This window comes from Ixodes scapularis, unplaced genomic scaffold, assembly GCF_016920785.2.
Source record: "Ixodes scapularis isolate PalLabHiFi unplaced genomic scaffold, ASM1692078v2 PGA_scaffold0__279_contigs__length_252992795, whole genome shotgun sequence".
Lineage (NCBI taxonomy): Eukaryota > Metazoa > Arthropoda > Arachnida > Ixodida > Ixodidae > Ixodes > Ixodes scapularis.
Genome location: NW_024609835.1, coordinates 45,255,384 through 45,271,619, shown reverse-complemented (window position 1 = coordinate 45,271,619; position 16,236 = coordinate 45,255,384). Strand labels below are relative to the sequence as shown.

The window sequence follows — 16,236 nt, the reverse complement described above, 5'->3', positions numbered from 1 at the left end:
TTTTTTACTCTCCAGCATGGTTAAAACAAACTTGTTGCTCACAGATGTCTCTCCATGCTAGAAATTAGTGAAGTAAATGTGTACTCATGCAGGGGTGGAACGGCTGCGCCATTTGCACCATTTTGCGCCAGACGCATTTATCTGCGCCATCCTGCGCCATTTTGCGGAAACTGCGCCACAGCCAATACATCGCGCCATTGTGCTCCAAATCGCTGAACGTGCGCCCAATTTTGTTTTCATTTTGTCTTGGTTTCGGTTTTTATCGACTCGATTGGCAACAATGAGCGCGTTTAGCTTGGTCGGCCTTGCAATCCTTTGTTCTGTTTATTCTTCCTTTGTATCCCAATTCCCGAGTCGGAAGCGCGCGAAAAAACTCGGGGTTCCAATTCCAAGTGCTACACCACCTGCGACTGGATTGTTGTTCTTCAACCATAAGCGGCTAAGCAAGTCGGCCGAGAAGAGGTAGAGCCGTTAAGCGTCAGATTACCTAAGGCTCTGCGGCCCGGGTTCCGGACGTCAGCCAGTTGAAAACACATTAGCAAACGATTCCTTTTAGTACTTCTTCGTTAGAAGTTGGAACCGCATTCATGCAAGATAAATCGTGATTTGATAGAACTGAAACGCAGTCCGATCCGAAACCTTGCCGGCCAGCAGCTCTCACGCGAGCAAAAGATCTTGCTTGACAAACCTTGCTCCTGCTTATCGCTAAGAACACGATAACTCCGTTAATCGTAGTCTGCTGCTTCAATATTGAGTTATACAATAGTATAAACTCGGAATTTGTTGCCCTGTTCCTCCGCGCAACTGCACGTCCGTTTCTCACGCACGTCACGTGGTTCGCACATATAATTACCATCTCGAACAGGTGTGAGTTGTGCCATAAGCAGTGCTGGTTTGCATTTTGAGCAGCTGAAAGCCACTCAGAAAATATCAAGGACACTATCTGCAGAAACATATGGTACTTGCTTTTTGGTTCTCATTAAGGCTCACAAAGTTTCAAGTTTTCGCATCTGTTACACTGTTATCCCACCTACATAGGTCCCTAACCACCATCTGTGTTGTTCTTTTGTGCTGCTAAGCACAACTGAAATTGCTCTTGTGCTTGTCTAAAACACAAGCTGAAGTGCAATCAAAACTGATCTGAGCTGCTCCTAGCCTGCTCCAGAACATCGTTTTAGCTGCTCCCAACCTGCTCCAAAACAGCTGTTTCAGCTGCTCCCGTGGCTGCTCCCAAGTACATTTCATGAGTTCCACCCCTGTCATGATTGGTGCATGCCATAATTCTGTTTTACCTCGGAAACGAGTGTGAATTTGCCTTTGTGGGATTGCAATAGCTAGTCTAGCTTATATTGTCATTGAATAGTTTTATAAGGCACAGTGAAGTAGTATGAAAGTGATCATAACATTGTATACTTGTATGCTACACACATACTGGTATGTTGCTTTTAAAAGAAGCATAGAAAAGTATAGAAATAGCTAGATTAGGAGTCACTTTCTAATTGCACTATTTTTGAATATATGGTCTGCACTGCAGCAAGTCTAAAACAAATTGTCTTGAAGAAACAAGGGCTATGAGGGCAGGTGCTGCATTTGTAACCTAACATCACTGACATAATTGATCAGTCTCAAAGCTGTTGCAATCGAAATCTGTATTGAATTAATTCTTAAAAGGCTGCTTACTTGTCAACTACACAAGGACGACAGTAAATCGGGTTCGTTGTGAATAGCCCTGATGCTAGCCAGTTTTAATCTTGTCATCAGGACTATCATTTGGGGTATATAAAATGACATATGAACTTATCCAGCTTTCAGACCTGTATAAAAGCAAAGTTATTTGCTTAGAAATACGACAGCTGGTACAATCCCAAAGACAACTAGTATACAGGCTGTGGATCATAATTCAGAAAATATTAAAGCATCTTATTTTAAACATTCATTTCAAAAGTTTTTATCGATACAGACAATCCACAGCTTACTTATGAAGCAGAATCTATAGCAGAACACCATTGGTTGTTCCAACAATCACAACAATACTTCCCTTTTGTGAATTAGGTGTCGATGCCCTGGAAAGGGTTCTCTCCAAGTGTTGTCCCACCGAAGCAGTGACCTGCCAAGAAGTGATTATTGATTGCCTTCATCATCCCGATGAAAGTGTGAGAATCAAAGTGAGTTTACTTTGTTGCTCAGTTAGGCATGTATTGAGAACCTAGATAGACGAATGAAATCACATAAATGACGAGGATATATGTCCTCATCAGTTGGGTGTTCTGTTACTTCTTATCTGTTAATAAATTCCTCCTTGCTCTGCTGAGAACTCAAACTCTAAATTGCATGTGGTTAAATTGGTAATCTTATTGAGAAAATCAATATCAATCTTTGTTAGATTATTGGCAAGTAGTGCTTCAGGTAAAGTGAAAAATAACTGGTAATTTTTTACTTGATAAGATACATTGCTGGGCGTAGGCACCGACCGCGTTAAGAAATTAAGCAGCCTCTCCCCTCCCCCCCAACTTCCCCTTCCCCCCTTCCGGGGACAGACCGGCCAGGGGTGCTGACTTGGCCTTTTAGAACACCTTGGAGAAAATGGCCGCCACTAAAGGCCGATGGGACTAATCAAGCAGTGCCAAAAACACAATGTCATGGCTTTCATCTTTTATTTTTTTTTTTTTTGTGCTCGTGCCATTTGTTAAACTAATCAAGCGCAGTGACAATTGTGCCTTGACCTTGCACTTTCAGTATATGTTTCTGTGTTTGTATATTTTATAACCTTGGACTGCACTCTGACTTTTGGTAAAACGGAGCATAGTAGTGTGTATGCAGCAATTCTTTTTTCATTATTGTTTGTTTTTTTCGTTATCCGTCGAGAAAAGAGTACTCTAATTGCCTTTGCTGTAAGCCATCATTTTGCAATGCCTCAGTGATGGTCACCTTTTTTCTTTACTTGACTGTGTACAAGATGCTATTTTTTCTTTGCTTGACTGTGTACAAGATGTTATTAACATATTATCATCCCACTTGTTGCTTACAGACACTCAACTTGCTGGTTACCATGGCTAATGAAAGCAATGTGGCCGTTATCGTCAACCGCATTATGAAGTACATATCTACAATGAAAGACCCTGCAATTCAGTCATTTGTTTGCAGCAAGGTTATCCACCTCCTGAAGATATATCCTTTTTTGCATGACTTTGCACTTGTTCAGACATCGCCTATCTTAAAGGAATGCTTGCTAGATGGAAAAGGTTATGTTTGTATACGTCTGACTTGAATGTGTGTCTCACGAGGTGAAAGAGTTTTCATGGAGTTTGCAGAAAACTTTTTTCTCTGCCATCAATCAAAAAAAAAACTTACCTTGCCTTGCTCATTTATGTGAACTCTCTTGTTCTGGTGTACTGCAAAGTTTTTCTGAAGTAAGACAGCTTAGGAGGGGTAGGGCCAATTTGCAGTGCTGGCCCTATTTCTTTTTTTACATCATATTCTAGCATGTGGTAGGGAGAACCGCTGACAAAAATGACATGGAAGAGAAAAACAAAAAACAAAAAAACATATTGCTAGGACTTGTGCTTTTTCTTATTTCTTGAGTAATTGTTACTGAATAGGAGCTTGCAAAAGAGTAACCGCAGAAAACCTGCAGTATATGTTTGCCAGAGAAAGAACCAGAATCTTTACAATGTTTTTTTCACGGAAGGCATGTTGGTTTTCGAATTATGACACATTTCCCATGATTACTACCAATATTTTTGTTCCTCATACGATACTTTGCTTCTTTTGTTTCATTAAAGGGATACTACAACGAAATTTCAGCGCTTATTTTATGGTCTATATGTGTTCAAAGCAGCAGTATCACATCGAACACACCAATATCTTGTTAAAAAGGTAACAAAAAGGAATTTTAAAACAAATTAAACTATTAGCAAAAAGGTGGATGTCGCTAACGCCTCATTTGTAATGCCCGTCTAGGAATTTTGACAGCTAGTGACGGTAAGTGTCTTGCCTTCGGCCATGACGAGAGAAGAGGGGAAGGAGGAACTCCCGTCTTCCCGAAAATCCCTTTTGTGTGTTCCAGAAGTAGCTATTGTCCCCCTACAAGATTATGAAAGATTAACCCTTCACTCAAAATTCGTACAAAAGCAGCCGCTTCAGTGGCTGGAACGACTAGGCCATCCTCTCGACGTCAGCCTCGCCTTAGCTTTGCTCGTCTTGAGACGACCTACGTCACGATTATGTCGGATGTCACATGCTCTTAAGCTGGGCCTTCTCCGAGGGCTTGCTAGAGTGGGCCGTTTATAACAAAAAATACAGCCACCAGTCTCAAAATACAAACTTGCGATTGTCATTTACGGATATTGTGGATCATATTCAACCTAGTTTTGAACACGAAGGATATATTTCAAATTTCGTTGAAGTATCCCTTTAAAATTATGAATTGGTATGTCACTACAGACTGTCAGTAAAGTTGTTTAAAACAGATAAAGCTATCTATACACCTTTCCAAGAAACACCTGACCCCAGGGGCAACAAACCGTTTTTGAGCCCAAAATCTGGGTTCGAGGCTAGACTCTCACCGGCGTCCCTGCTAACCCTAACCAAGTGAACTGTGATTGTGATAGGTGCAGCCTGCATAGGCTCAGTTTTAAACACTGCTGGCGGCTAAATTCTCGTCTTTTCCCGCTGTATTTTGTGTTTCATGGTGTATGTATTTTCCTGAAAACATTGAAAAAGCAAAAAAAAAAAAATCAAATTTTGTTAAGTTTGTGCGTGACAGAATGAATGCAACTGGAATGTTAGTTGTCAGGGTTTTTTTATGATAAGTTTTGACGGCGCCACCCGATTAGCCGCATGTCAAATGACAAAGCGTTTAGCTGTTGAAAATAATTTACAACAGAAGATAGCCGAAGGCATGCATTTTTCACGCTCACAAATAACGTGTTTACCCATGGACAGGACCTGGACACACAATTTAGCAAGTGTTAACATTCAAACAATATATTATGCATACCACACAATGCAGCATTATCTGTAAAGAATTGATTTGAGAAAGATCCCAAGTAACAAAGTCACAGTTGATGACAGTTACATCTTGAGGATCGGGCGGAATCCAAGATGTCTTCATTTTGGGGCACGTTTCGGGGAGAGCTCCCTTTTTTTACACCAGTACCGAGGCAAAGGAACGGGCACAACTGACTCCAACTTGAACAACTATTTTTGGCTATGACTGAGAAGGACTCTACGCATATTATTTCTGGGAGGGGGGAGAACAGTTGTCATTGTTTGCAAAATCGCGTCAAGCGCCGTTCATTGTCCTTTCCCTCCTTTATTTCTTATGAATGTTGAGCAGAAACACTTGAATGGTACGCACTTACTAGCCCTATTTCTCACGGTGGAAAATAACACAGAAAGGGTACACATCATGCATCAGAAAAATTAAGTGGAAACTTTCAAGAGGGACCAGAAAACTTTAAATGCAAAACTGCAAAATATAGGAAGAGAATCGCACTGAGCTGGTTTTCACAGTCCAAGAGAAATGCAGAAAATTTCTAGCTGGAGGGTGCGAGAGTCGCACCAGCCGCATCAGCAACATGGCGGCGGCCTAGGAGTGTTTCTTGGGAAGGTGTATGGGAGGAAGAATTAAAAATATGGAAGGGAAAGCTGTCTATAAATATTATTTAGTGTATTGTAAAATCATTGATTATTAAATAATTAGGCTAAGCTAGGTTCAATGAATGTATAAGGCCTTTTCTCTATTCCTTCCTGTCTTGTGCCATTTCCTCAACACACCTTACATACCCAAAGGACGTCAAGTGGGTGGCAACGACATTCTGTTCTCTACTTTTCCTGGTTCCTGATTTGATTCTGAATGCCACAGTGTTTTACTTCATCAATCTGCTCAGTTCAGGTACACCTTTAAGATATTTCGATTCACTTCACATTGGTGACTATATACTACGATCTGTCATGGTTATATAAAACTGCCAGTGAATTGCCATACAGTGCTATCTATGGGTTTTGAAACACTCAGTTATGTTACAAGTTTAAACAGCTGTCAGCCTTGGATTATTGTGCCAAGCAGTCTTGTACACCCACTCTTGTGAGGCTACAGTGTTTTTTTTTTCTGAAAACTTAACTTCTCAGTTGTGGGTGGTACAAGGTGGCAGTTCTGTCCATACAACCAATGGTGAGCAAAGCAGTCAGCTGTCATAAAAGCCACCCCAGTGAATAGGCCTTTGAAAGTGTACCAAGTCAGCATGAGATATAGGTGTTTTACCAACGGCTGGGAATAATACTGTCTAGTTCAGTGGTTCTCATATGGAGTTCCGCGGACCCACTGGGCTCCGCGACACCATTTTTGGTGTCTGCGAAGCCCTTGCCTTAACCCTCAACCCCCACCCAAGCTACCGCCCGTTATCAGCAAGCTACCGCTCGTTATAAAAGGTACAGCTGTTACCATCTAGCAATTCATTTATTCATCTTTTTACTCGATGCTTCTGACTTCTGTATATACCTGAAAGTGAAGGATGCCGTTGACACTATTAGTGGCCTTACTTTATACTCCCCCCCCCCCCCCCCCCCCCCCTACTATCTTCCCCTTCCCCTGCTGGCGCAAGGTCCCCCATCACTTTGGTGGGTCCCCAAGGGCTCCCTGACACATCCATGTTTAAGAACTGCTGATTTAGTTAATAAAAGACACTTGAAATAAAGCTCCAGGATAATATTGTTAACTGTGGCAGATGGCAGGGTACGAACGAAAGGGATAATTAGAAATTTAATTAACTAAAATTTAGTATGTAACCTTTTATATATAAACTATTTCCTTTATCTGTAGGGTGAACATAATCCTCGGAGTGAGAAACGGGATATAGAGGAGAGAGGGGAGGCAGAGAAAAGGGCTCTGCTTGACATGAACACAAATTTTTTTCAAAGTTCTTCATTGACAACACAAGTGCTTTTCTTCCCCATTTTTAACAATATAAAGAAATGTTGCCAACCGAAGCACATCAAATTCAGTTATATAGAAGAGTCCCCTGCACGCATGTTTATGTGAAGAAAATTTATTAGCAAAGGCAAATACAGTATGTTTCATATGTCAGCGGTGGCCGGGTGCTGACGTTCCGTTATTTAATAATACGACGTTGATTTGAGAAAATGAAATAGCGTTTAATATACTAGATTAACTTCTGATGACATGGTCTCTTTTGCGTGCGTATACGTGGCGTGCCTCCGGTCGTTCTATCTGAGGTTTCTTCCCACGCAGGCACAAGCGGTCTCTTCTTCCCAGGCAGGCGCTATGGGCGAAGTTCAGTTCACGCTCTCGGGAAGCGTAAACAAGCTGGGCCCGCAACCCCGTGCGCTCGCAAAAGTCACGTATTGAGGATCCATTACAGATCCCGCCGAGGCAAGACAAACAAGTAGACAAACGAGCTGGGCCAAGCTAACACGCCCCGGTTTAAAATTGATTTGTCCTCAAATCACTCCAACGCGTAACCCGCAAGGTAGGCCGGAGGTCTGCGCGTCCTTGACAGTTGCTGCCCTGCAGCGTCATCCTCAACACTGATGAGTGCTCCGCAGTTTTCTTTATCGCGCGTTGGGGCTTCGGATCCGTCCTCGTATTCACGTTCATCGCTTTCATCTGCGCCGGAGAGCGCTCGGCCGACGCAGGTGTCGGATAACTCCGGTGCCGCTGGTGTGCGTGTATTGTGTCGGCGGAGTTGCTCGACGTTTGCCTTTCTTTCGTTTTGTCGTCCTTTTATGGAATGCAGCCTTTTGATGACCACGGTGTTTGGGGTTGGAAAGGACTTAATCTCGAACGGGCCCTCGAAGAACGGGTCCATCGTGCTTGACCTCGTTCCGATGCTGCAGTAAACGGAGTCGCCGATTTTAAATCTCGGAGTCTTGCTCCTTGCGTCATACCGGCTTTTGGCCGAAGCTTGAGAGTTTTCCAAGTTGTTTTTCGCGTCGTGCCGCTGTCTCGCCAACCTGTGGAGTCTAGTCGTCTCGTCTAGGTCAGCCTCAACTGTTCCGATGTTGAGCTGTCCGGGAAGTTTCGGGACGTAACCCTGCATGAGTTCGAAGGGGCTGAAGCGTGACGAACTCTGTCGCGAAACGTTGACAGAGAAAACTGCCTCGGGTAGAATCTTCTCCCAATTCTTGTGAGGTTCGATGAGTTTTCGAATTAAATTCTTCAGCGTCCCTACCATCCGTTCGACAAGACCGTTGGCCTGAGGCCAGTAGGGTGGTGAGGTCACGTGCGTGATTCCAAGTCGTCTGTACAGAGCAGCAGTCTGTTTGTTGACGAAGCTTTTAGCCTGGTCGGTGATGATTGTCGTGGGCACGCCAAATCTCGGAATCCAACAATTCAAGAGGTAGTCGACGTAGAAGTGTGCTGCTGTAGAGGGCACGGCGACAGCGTCAATGTAGCGAGTCGCGTGATCGATGCAAACGAAGACATACTTTTGGCCGTTGCTTTCTTCCAGTGGTCCGAAATGGTCGAGAGAGACTGTCATGTTCGGAGAGTCCGGGACTGCGCGAGGTTGCAGAGCGCCTTCTCGAGTTGTGGTTCGTTGGTTCACGCGTTGGCACCTGTTGCACGATCGAACATACTCCCGAATGTCTCGCGACATCTGAGGCCACCAGTAGTTCCTCTTGATTTGTTCCGTCGTTCGCTCCACGTCCATGTGTCCAGTCGAGTCATGACATATGTTCATAACCGAATCTCAAAGTGTGGCTGGCACAACGATTCTCTTGAACTTTTCGTCCATTTTTAATAAGATCCCATTCGACCGTCCGTAGTCGTTTCCGGGCTGTGACGCTAGTCGCTGACACAACGGGTCGATCTGTTGCTGTTCCCGTAGGCGGCTGTTCGTGCTCACTTGCGCATTCAAGCAGATGGGGAAGGGGTTGGTCACTCCGGCGAAAGTGAGAAGAGTCTGAGAGTCTTCCGGGTCGTACTGACGTGAGAGGGCATCCGCCTTGTTTGATTTACTCGGTCGGTGTACAATTTCGAACTCGTAGTCCGAGAGGTTGAGGATCCACCTTGCAAATCTTCGGTTGGTCAGGCCGTTCTTAACAAGGTATGTGAGGCACATGCTGTCCGTAATGACTGCAAATCGTGGGCCTCCGCGCAAGTATATTGCAAACTTTTCCGTGATGGCCCAGTGTAGCGCCATGCACTCGAAAACGTTAATGTGCTAGGTGCTGTCGTGCGCGTTCAAAGATCTGCTTGCGTATTCGATTACCTTGTCGCACGAGTCGTGTCTCTGCGTCAGGATCGCCCCAAAGCCCGTTTGGCTCGCGTCCACGTGAACCGTGCTGGGGCACTCACTCCGAAAGGTGGCCAGAACCGGCGGAGTCTTCAGACAATGCTTCAGGTCGTCGGCGATCCTTTGATGTTCGTGAAAAAATTGTAAGGGTGCAGGCGAGCTGGTGGAAGTTGATGTTCGTCAGACCACTCGAAGCTCACGTCCCTCAGCAGTAGCTTACGCAGCGGTGATGATCGTGTTGCGAAGTCCGGGATGAACTTTCGGAAGTGATTTAGGAACTGTAGGAATGAGTAAAGATGCTTTGCATCCCTCTCGGGCTGAAACTTGTCGACTGCAGAAACACGCTGAGGATCGGGTGTTCTGCCTTCCGCCGTGATCACATTCCCGAGAAATTGAACGCTGGTTCGTACGAACTGGCACTTCGCGATGTCCACGCGGAGTCCGTTCACAACGATGCGTCGTAGGGCTTCGTCTAGAAGTTCGAGAGCCTCAGCTACGGTTTTTGCGCCTTGGCCAACGTCATCCATGTACGTTGCTGTTCAGGGAAGTCCGTCGAAAGTTTTTCGCATGACCATTTGCATAGTTTGGGGCGCTTTACAGAACCCGAAGGCCATGCGGAGATACTCGTACTTGCCATCTGGAGTGACAAAGGCTGTCTTGTGAACATCTTCCGGCTTCACTCGGATGGTGAGAAATGCGGTCTTGACGTCCATAACAGTAAAGTTACGGGAGCCGTCTCTCATTACATCGTCGAGTGTGTCATCCATTCGAGGCATGGGGTACAGCGGGTTGACTGTTTTGGCGTTAAATTTTCGATAGTCGTGAACCATTCGTCTGGGAGTCGAGGGATGGTTCGGCTGGTTTACCACAAGCGTCGGTGCAGCATATTCGCTTTGGCTTTCGCGAACAATTCCACGCTCCCAATAGTCTTCGACCTGTCGTTTGATGAATTCCCGGTCGGCTGGGGAGCATAGATAGGGCCGCGACGCCACGGGGATCTCGTCGCGTAGCTCGATGGAATGCTCGGCGTGTGGGCAGGTGCCCAGTTGTTCCTCCACCGTCGTAAACGCAGCGTGGTGTTTTGTGAGTATCCCAAAAAGTCTTTCGCGTTCTTCCGGCGAAGCGTCTTCGGTAATGCTGTCCACAGCCGTGTGGATTCGTTGCATTAGGGCTGCTTCGATGTCATTCCGTGCTGGCTCGAACTTCACGAACATGGCCAGGCGTTTGGCTTGGGGCAGTTTCTCGTGAAAGTTGGACACCAGAGCTTCTCCGGAGATCGTCGTCTTTGGAATCTCGGCGGGCGAATCGTAACGTTTAGGTAGTTCAACGATGGTTATGTCGTTCGAAACGTGAAACGTGACTTCCACGTTAGCGAGTTGGCGCCAATCTGATCCGAGAAGTAGGTCAATTGACTTGGGGAGCGGAAGAATGAGTATTTCCGGTACCTTGACCGTCATTGATCCAACGCTGATCGTCAGAGACGTGCACTCGTCAGGCGTCAGCTTGTTGTCCAAAACGTTGACGAATTCCTCTGCCCGGGACCACGACGATACGCAAGCATCCTGGGGTAGTGCCCTGGGATCGATGATCGATACGTTGGCTCCAGTGTCTATGCACGCCTTCAAAGGACGGTTATCCGTGAAGGCGGTGACGATGGGGAGAGAATTTCCTGTCGTGCGCAAGAAGCAGTGGACATTCTTCTCGTTTGGACCCGTGCCCTTTTGTGCGCGTTTCTCCTCTGCACGAATGGTCGCTGCAGTTTTTGGCTCTGGACAGTCCCTGGAGAAGTGACCGGGCTGGTTGCAATTAAAACAGTTGCTCTGCCTCGTGCGTTTGAAGGGTTTCGGCGATGGGGCATTCGTCAGGGTGCTGATCGGGGCGCCTGTCGTTTGCTGCGTTGATGTCGAATGCTTGTGCGTGCCTTGTTTGCGTGGTTGAGTCTTTTCTCTGGGACGGCGGTGGTCCAAAGTCGTCGCGCAGTCAATCAGCTCGAGGACTGATTTACAGCCTTAGGCTGCCAGGGGATTGGCCCACTTGTCCTCGGTGATTCCGTGTAGGATTAAGGAGATCCGTTCGCTAGCTCCTAGCTCACAGGGAGCTCGCTCGAGCATGGCATTCTTCGCGTAGATGTACTGCGCAATGCTCTCGTTGTGGCGGAGCTGTCGGCGCTGCTGGTACTCCAAAAATTGTTGAAGTCCCATTTTTCGTTGGAAGCGTTCCTTGATGGCTTCCTTCCATACTTCCCAGTCGTCGATCCGGGAACCGTATGACTTGTGCCAGTCTCGTGCGGCACCGTGAAGGCGGGTGACGGCGTTGAGCAGAGTGAGGTTTGGTGTCCAGTTTGCGAGGAGAGTCACTCGTTCGATTTCTCGAAGCCACTCAGCGACGTTTTCGTATGACTCCCCCTCGAACGTGGGAATCGCGTGCGAAGTGTCGCTCGTGGAGTGGACGTGGAGGGGCCTCGTGGACTGTCGTAGGGTCTCGGCCAGTTGTTGTTGCGTTTGGACGATGACCGACAGCAAATCAACCGTTGTTGCGTTGCCGCTCACCTGCGTTGTCGTGCCCAGCGCAGAAGCATCCGTCGTGGTTACTTCTCGTTCTGGTCCGTTTCCGTCCGTCACGTTGACGCCATTTTCTGGGTGTCGTGTTGAAAGCGCGTGGTTGAAGGCCAGGATTAGTTGCTGGAGTTGAATTTTGATATCTTGTATCTCTTGACGCATGGTGTCCTGATTGGTGGTTTCCGTTCCCTTGTTGGAGTCCGTGATCAAGGCGTGGTCACCGGTTTCATTGGATTCTGCGGATCCTGTCGGCTGCGCCATGTCAGCAGTGGCCGGGTGCTGACGTTCCGTTATTTAATAATACGACGTTGATTTGAGAAAATGAAATAGCGTTTAATATACTAGATTAACTTCTGATTACATGGTCTCTTTTGCGTGCATATACGTGGCGTGCCTCCGGTCGTTCTATCTGAGGTTTCTTCCCACGCAGGCACAAATGGTCTCTTCTTCCCAGGCAGGCGCTATGGGCGAAGTTCAGTTCACGCTCTCGCGAAGCGTAAACAAGCGGGGCCCGCAACCCCGTGCGCTCGCAAAAGTCACGTATTGAGGATCCATTACAGATCCCGCCGAGGCAAGACAAACAAGTAGACAAACGAGCTGGGCCGAGCTAACACATAATAGGTTTCTATAACATTACGTCTGTAACAAGTAAACATTCTTTCGGTTTTCTTCCATTTGCTTTGTGCTGATTTCACAACTACTATGCATGTTCCCACGAAAATGGGACATAAGCTTCCGTTAAGCCAAAAAGATGGTATGGCAGAAATGAAAGCCTAAAACGGGACTGTCTCGGCCAAAACGGCACGTCTGGTCACTCTATTTATCTGGCACATTCTATTTAGAGATTTTTTGCCTGTCACTTCTAGCAGGCTATAGAAGGAGACGACGACAAAACTGGAAGAAGACTGGAGCCCGAGACTCATGAGATCTCGCTTGGACATTCCGCTGCAGATATCATTTGGAACCACTTTGTTATTTTATTAGCATTAAACTCAAGTTATAAGTGGTTACCTGGACAAAGTAACTTTGCCTTCAGTGCACCGTCATGAGCAACAATGAAGACTCCACGGCAGGCAAAATCTCATCCGTACATGTTTGTCTTCCAAAGTACGGGGACCGCTGATCCGGAGGTATGGTTTGCTCAAGTCGAAATCTAGTTCTTTACGTTTCGCATCACTTCACAAATCCGCATGTTCAACTACATTGCCTCCGCTCTTCCACCCGAAATTGCAGCTGAAGTACGGAATTCAGTCCTCGTTTTACCACCAAATGAACCTTACACCACCTTAAAAACAGAACTGGTGAAGCGCACGTCGGAATTTGAACTCTGCCACCTACACCAACTTTTGACAAGTGAAGAACTCGGTGACTGCAGACCCCCGCAGCTGCTCGGACACTTCCTACAGCTCCTCAGCGAGAGGGCAGCATCATTTGACACGTCGCTTCTGAAGGAACTATTTCTTTAACGACTACCGACCAATGTTTGCATGGTGCTTGCCACAGCGCCAGACCTCCAGTTGCCCGCCCTGGCACAGCTGGCAGATCATTATAGAGGTTGCCACACTACTGGTAGCAGAATTCATGAACCAAGTATCGACAAAAGCATCTGTTGATTCACCATCTACCAATTTCTCCACAACTACTCATCAGTCATCAGCTACAGGATGTTTTTCAACGAGAGTTGATTGAACTTAAAAATGAAGTATGTAGCTGCAGTTTCGTTGCACTCTTAATCGACGTCTCGGCAACGCAACAATGACTGCAATCTTCGGAATCGCTTAATTTCACTGCAATCTAGATTGTGCTGGTACCAGTGGACATTCGGAGGCATAGCCAGAAACTGCACACCATTCTGCACAGTGACGGGAAATGCCAGCCCCGACCACCAAAAGTGGCGAGTGGTGCTGAGACGGATGCTGGCCGCTTATTCTTCATCACAGATTGCGATACCGGCCAGCGTCTCCTTATCGACTCTGGCGCCGAAGTAAGCATACTGTCTACATCTGCCCTTCTTCATCAGCCTCAGCAGCTGCATTCCTCCCTTCAGGCTGTCAATAAAACACCTTTTGCAAACTAAAGTAAGAGTTTTGACAATCAACATCGGAGAGTTTTCCAATGCATATTTTTAGTTGTAGGCATTGCCTACCCGTGCCTATTTTCTCCGGCATTTCAACCTCCTTGTTGATATGTTGAACAAGCATCCAGTAGAGCCAACGACTGATCTCAAGGTTGAGGGAATAGCACTCACTGTATCTGATACACGTTCTAGAAAGCACTAACAAGTAGAGTCGATGTACTAAGCTCTACTTCAACATTTTCTATTGCTAACCCACGCTCGTAACTCTCAAGATCCAATCAAACATGACGTGACCCACCACATTGTTATGATGGGCCAACCACTTTATGCTCGACCACGTCGGCTACACCCGAATCGCTTGAAGGTGACAGAACAAGAATTAGCCCACATGCTTGAACTTGGAATAATACGTCCCTCATCAAGTTCATGGGCATCGCCTCTACACATGGTGCCCAGGCGACGCTTTGTGATTATTCTCGTTGTGATATATCAACTGGAGTGCCTCGTCCGGTTGTCCCTGTGGGATTCCCCTGCCAGGTCTCTAAAGTACTCCGTGGACTGTTACAGCCTGTCATACGTGCGGCACAGCGCTTCGTAGCTGAATATTTCCTTTGGCATGGCGTAAATGTGGACACCAGAGAATGGACACAAACATGTTCCATATTTTCCGGTGTATAAGTCGAGGTTTTTTAAACATTTTTCTTGGTGTGTCTTATACAACAATGCTACTTATATGCATTTTTTTTTTTTAAATTCACAATGCGATGTCATTTATTTTATGTGGCGCGCGCCATCTTTCGTAGAGCACCGTAACTACATGGCCATAGATGGTGTTTCCCCCTCTAGGAAGCACTGCTGTCGCCACACTCTTCTGCACTTTTCGTAACTGACTCGGAAAGCGAGAAATTTTTGTGGTTTCCCCTAAGCTGCTCAATGTGGGTGTGCAAGACAGTGAGAATAAAGCTTTTACAGCATGTTTTTGATGTTGCCTAATTCAGCCATGGTTTTATATTCTTTTGCTTCAGTCCAGTAACACTGAAAGGTAAGTGGGCTGGTATGCACGCATTGCAGAATATTTTCTTGCGTGTTTCTTAGTTTCCATTTGATGAGTAGTTTCTTTCTGCCATGCTCCAGCCATGTTACTACATGTAAAAGGAAAGATTGTGCCTAGCCAATCTTTTAGATGTACCGAAAAAAAGTATGTCAAGGTTTATCTTTCTGCCGCGCATCGATGCTTGCATCATCTCCGGGACTTGGCCTAGGCTAGGCCTAGTGGTCCTAAGCATGGTTCACGAGTGTCTAGCTCGGTAAACTTTCGATCGCTCGGCACGTGTTCGCTCAAATAAAGCTGACAACCCTCTCATTTTGCGCGTTTTACGTCCCTTTGCTGCGAAACACTCAATTGCCCCCACCAGATAGCACCGTGCTATGGGTATTTCTTGCGAGTCAAAACGTCAAAGTTGCACATCAAACGGTACATGCAATCAAGTCGATTTCACAATATCGATGCTCGTAAACTAAGAAATACTCATCACGTGAACCACGCAAACGACTTATATACAATCTTTTCCGTGAAAACGGCTCAATATGCGGATGTGCGACTTATAGTCCGGAATACACGGGACTGTAAACGACTTAATTTTTGCGAGAACCTAATTTTCACAAATTTCGAGAATTTCTTACAGTTTCGAAAAAATAGGTCCCGCAAACAATTCTGGTAAAATGTAAACACATTGGCATCTATATTGAGATCCCACCGCGTTGCGAAAATTAGAACCCGCAAATGATTCCAGAACTTCAGCTTTGACCTAAATCGTGAAATATTGAGCCCACGAAAAATGAGTTGTTCACAGTATGGCTGTCAAAAAATAAAAGATTTATTGGCATACCTCGGCACCTTCTCACTCCTTCCCGGAACCGACCAACTGTTTTGGTCATGTTCATCTTGACATTGTGGGCCTATTATTTCCATCAGATGCGAACACCTATATACTTACCTGCATAGACAGATTTATGCATTGGCCAGAAGCAGGGGCATAGCCAGGGGAAGGGGCTTCAGCCGCGAAATCCAGCCGACCCTATAATATACACATGCATCTTGACCCCCCATCCCCCTTTCTGAACCCCAAGTAATGGACATGCCAGCCACCTCAGTACCCCCCGAAACAAATTCATGGCTACGCCACTGACCAGAAGCCTTCCCGATTTCCAACATCACAGCTGGTACCATCGGACAAGTATTCGTGAGTGGATGGGTGGCAAGATTTGGCGTACCATCCAACATAACAGATTGGGCACGGCAGTTTGAATCTTTATTTTATTCCCTTGCACAACTTCTCGATGC

General features: G+C 46.1%; 1 protein-coding gene across 1 annotated transcript in view; it reads left to right on the top strand.

Moving 5' to 3' along the window:
* The window catches only part of LOC120850624 (AP-4 complex subunit epsilon-1-like), a 37,967-nt gene that overhangs the window by 6,124 nt on the left and 15,607 nt on the right, over positions 1-16,236 (top strand). The window contains exons 10-12 of the mRNA XM_042287283.1: positions 2,053-2,165; positions 3,029-3,168; positions 5,784-5,896. Of these exons, the coding sequence (XP_042143217.1) occupies positions 2,053-2,165; positions 3,029-3,168; positions 5,784-5,896 (366 nt within the window). The remainder of the gene's footprint in view (positions 1-2,052; positions 2,166-3,028; positions 3,169-5,783; positions 5,897-16,236) is intronic.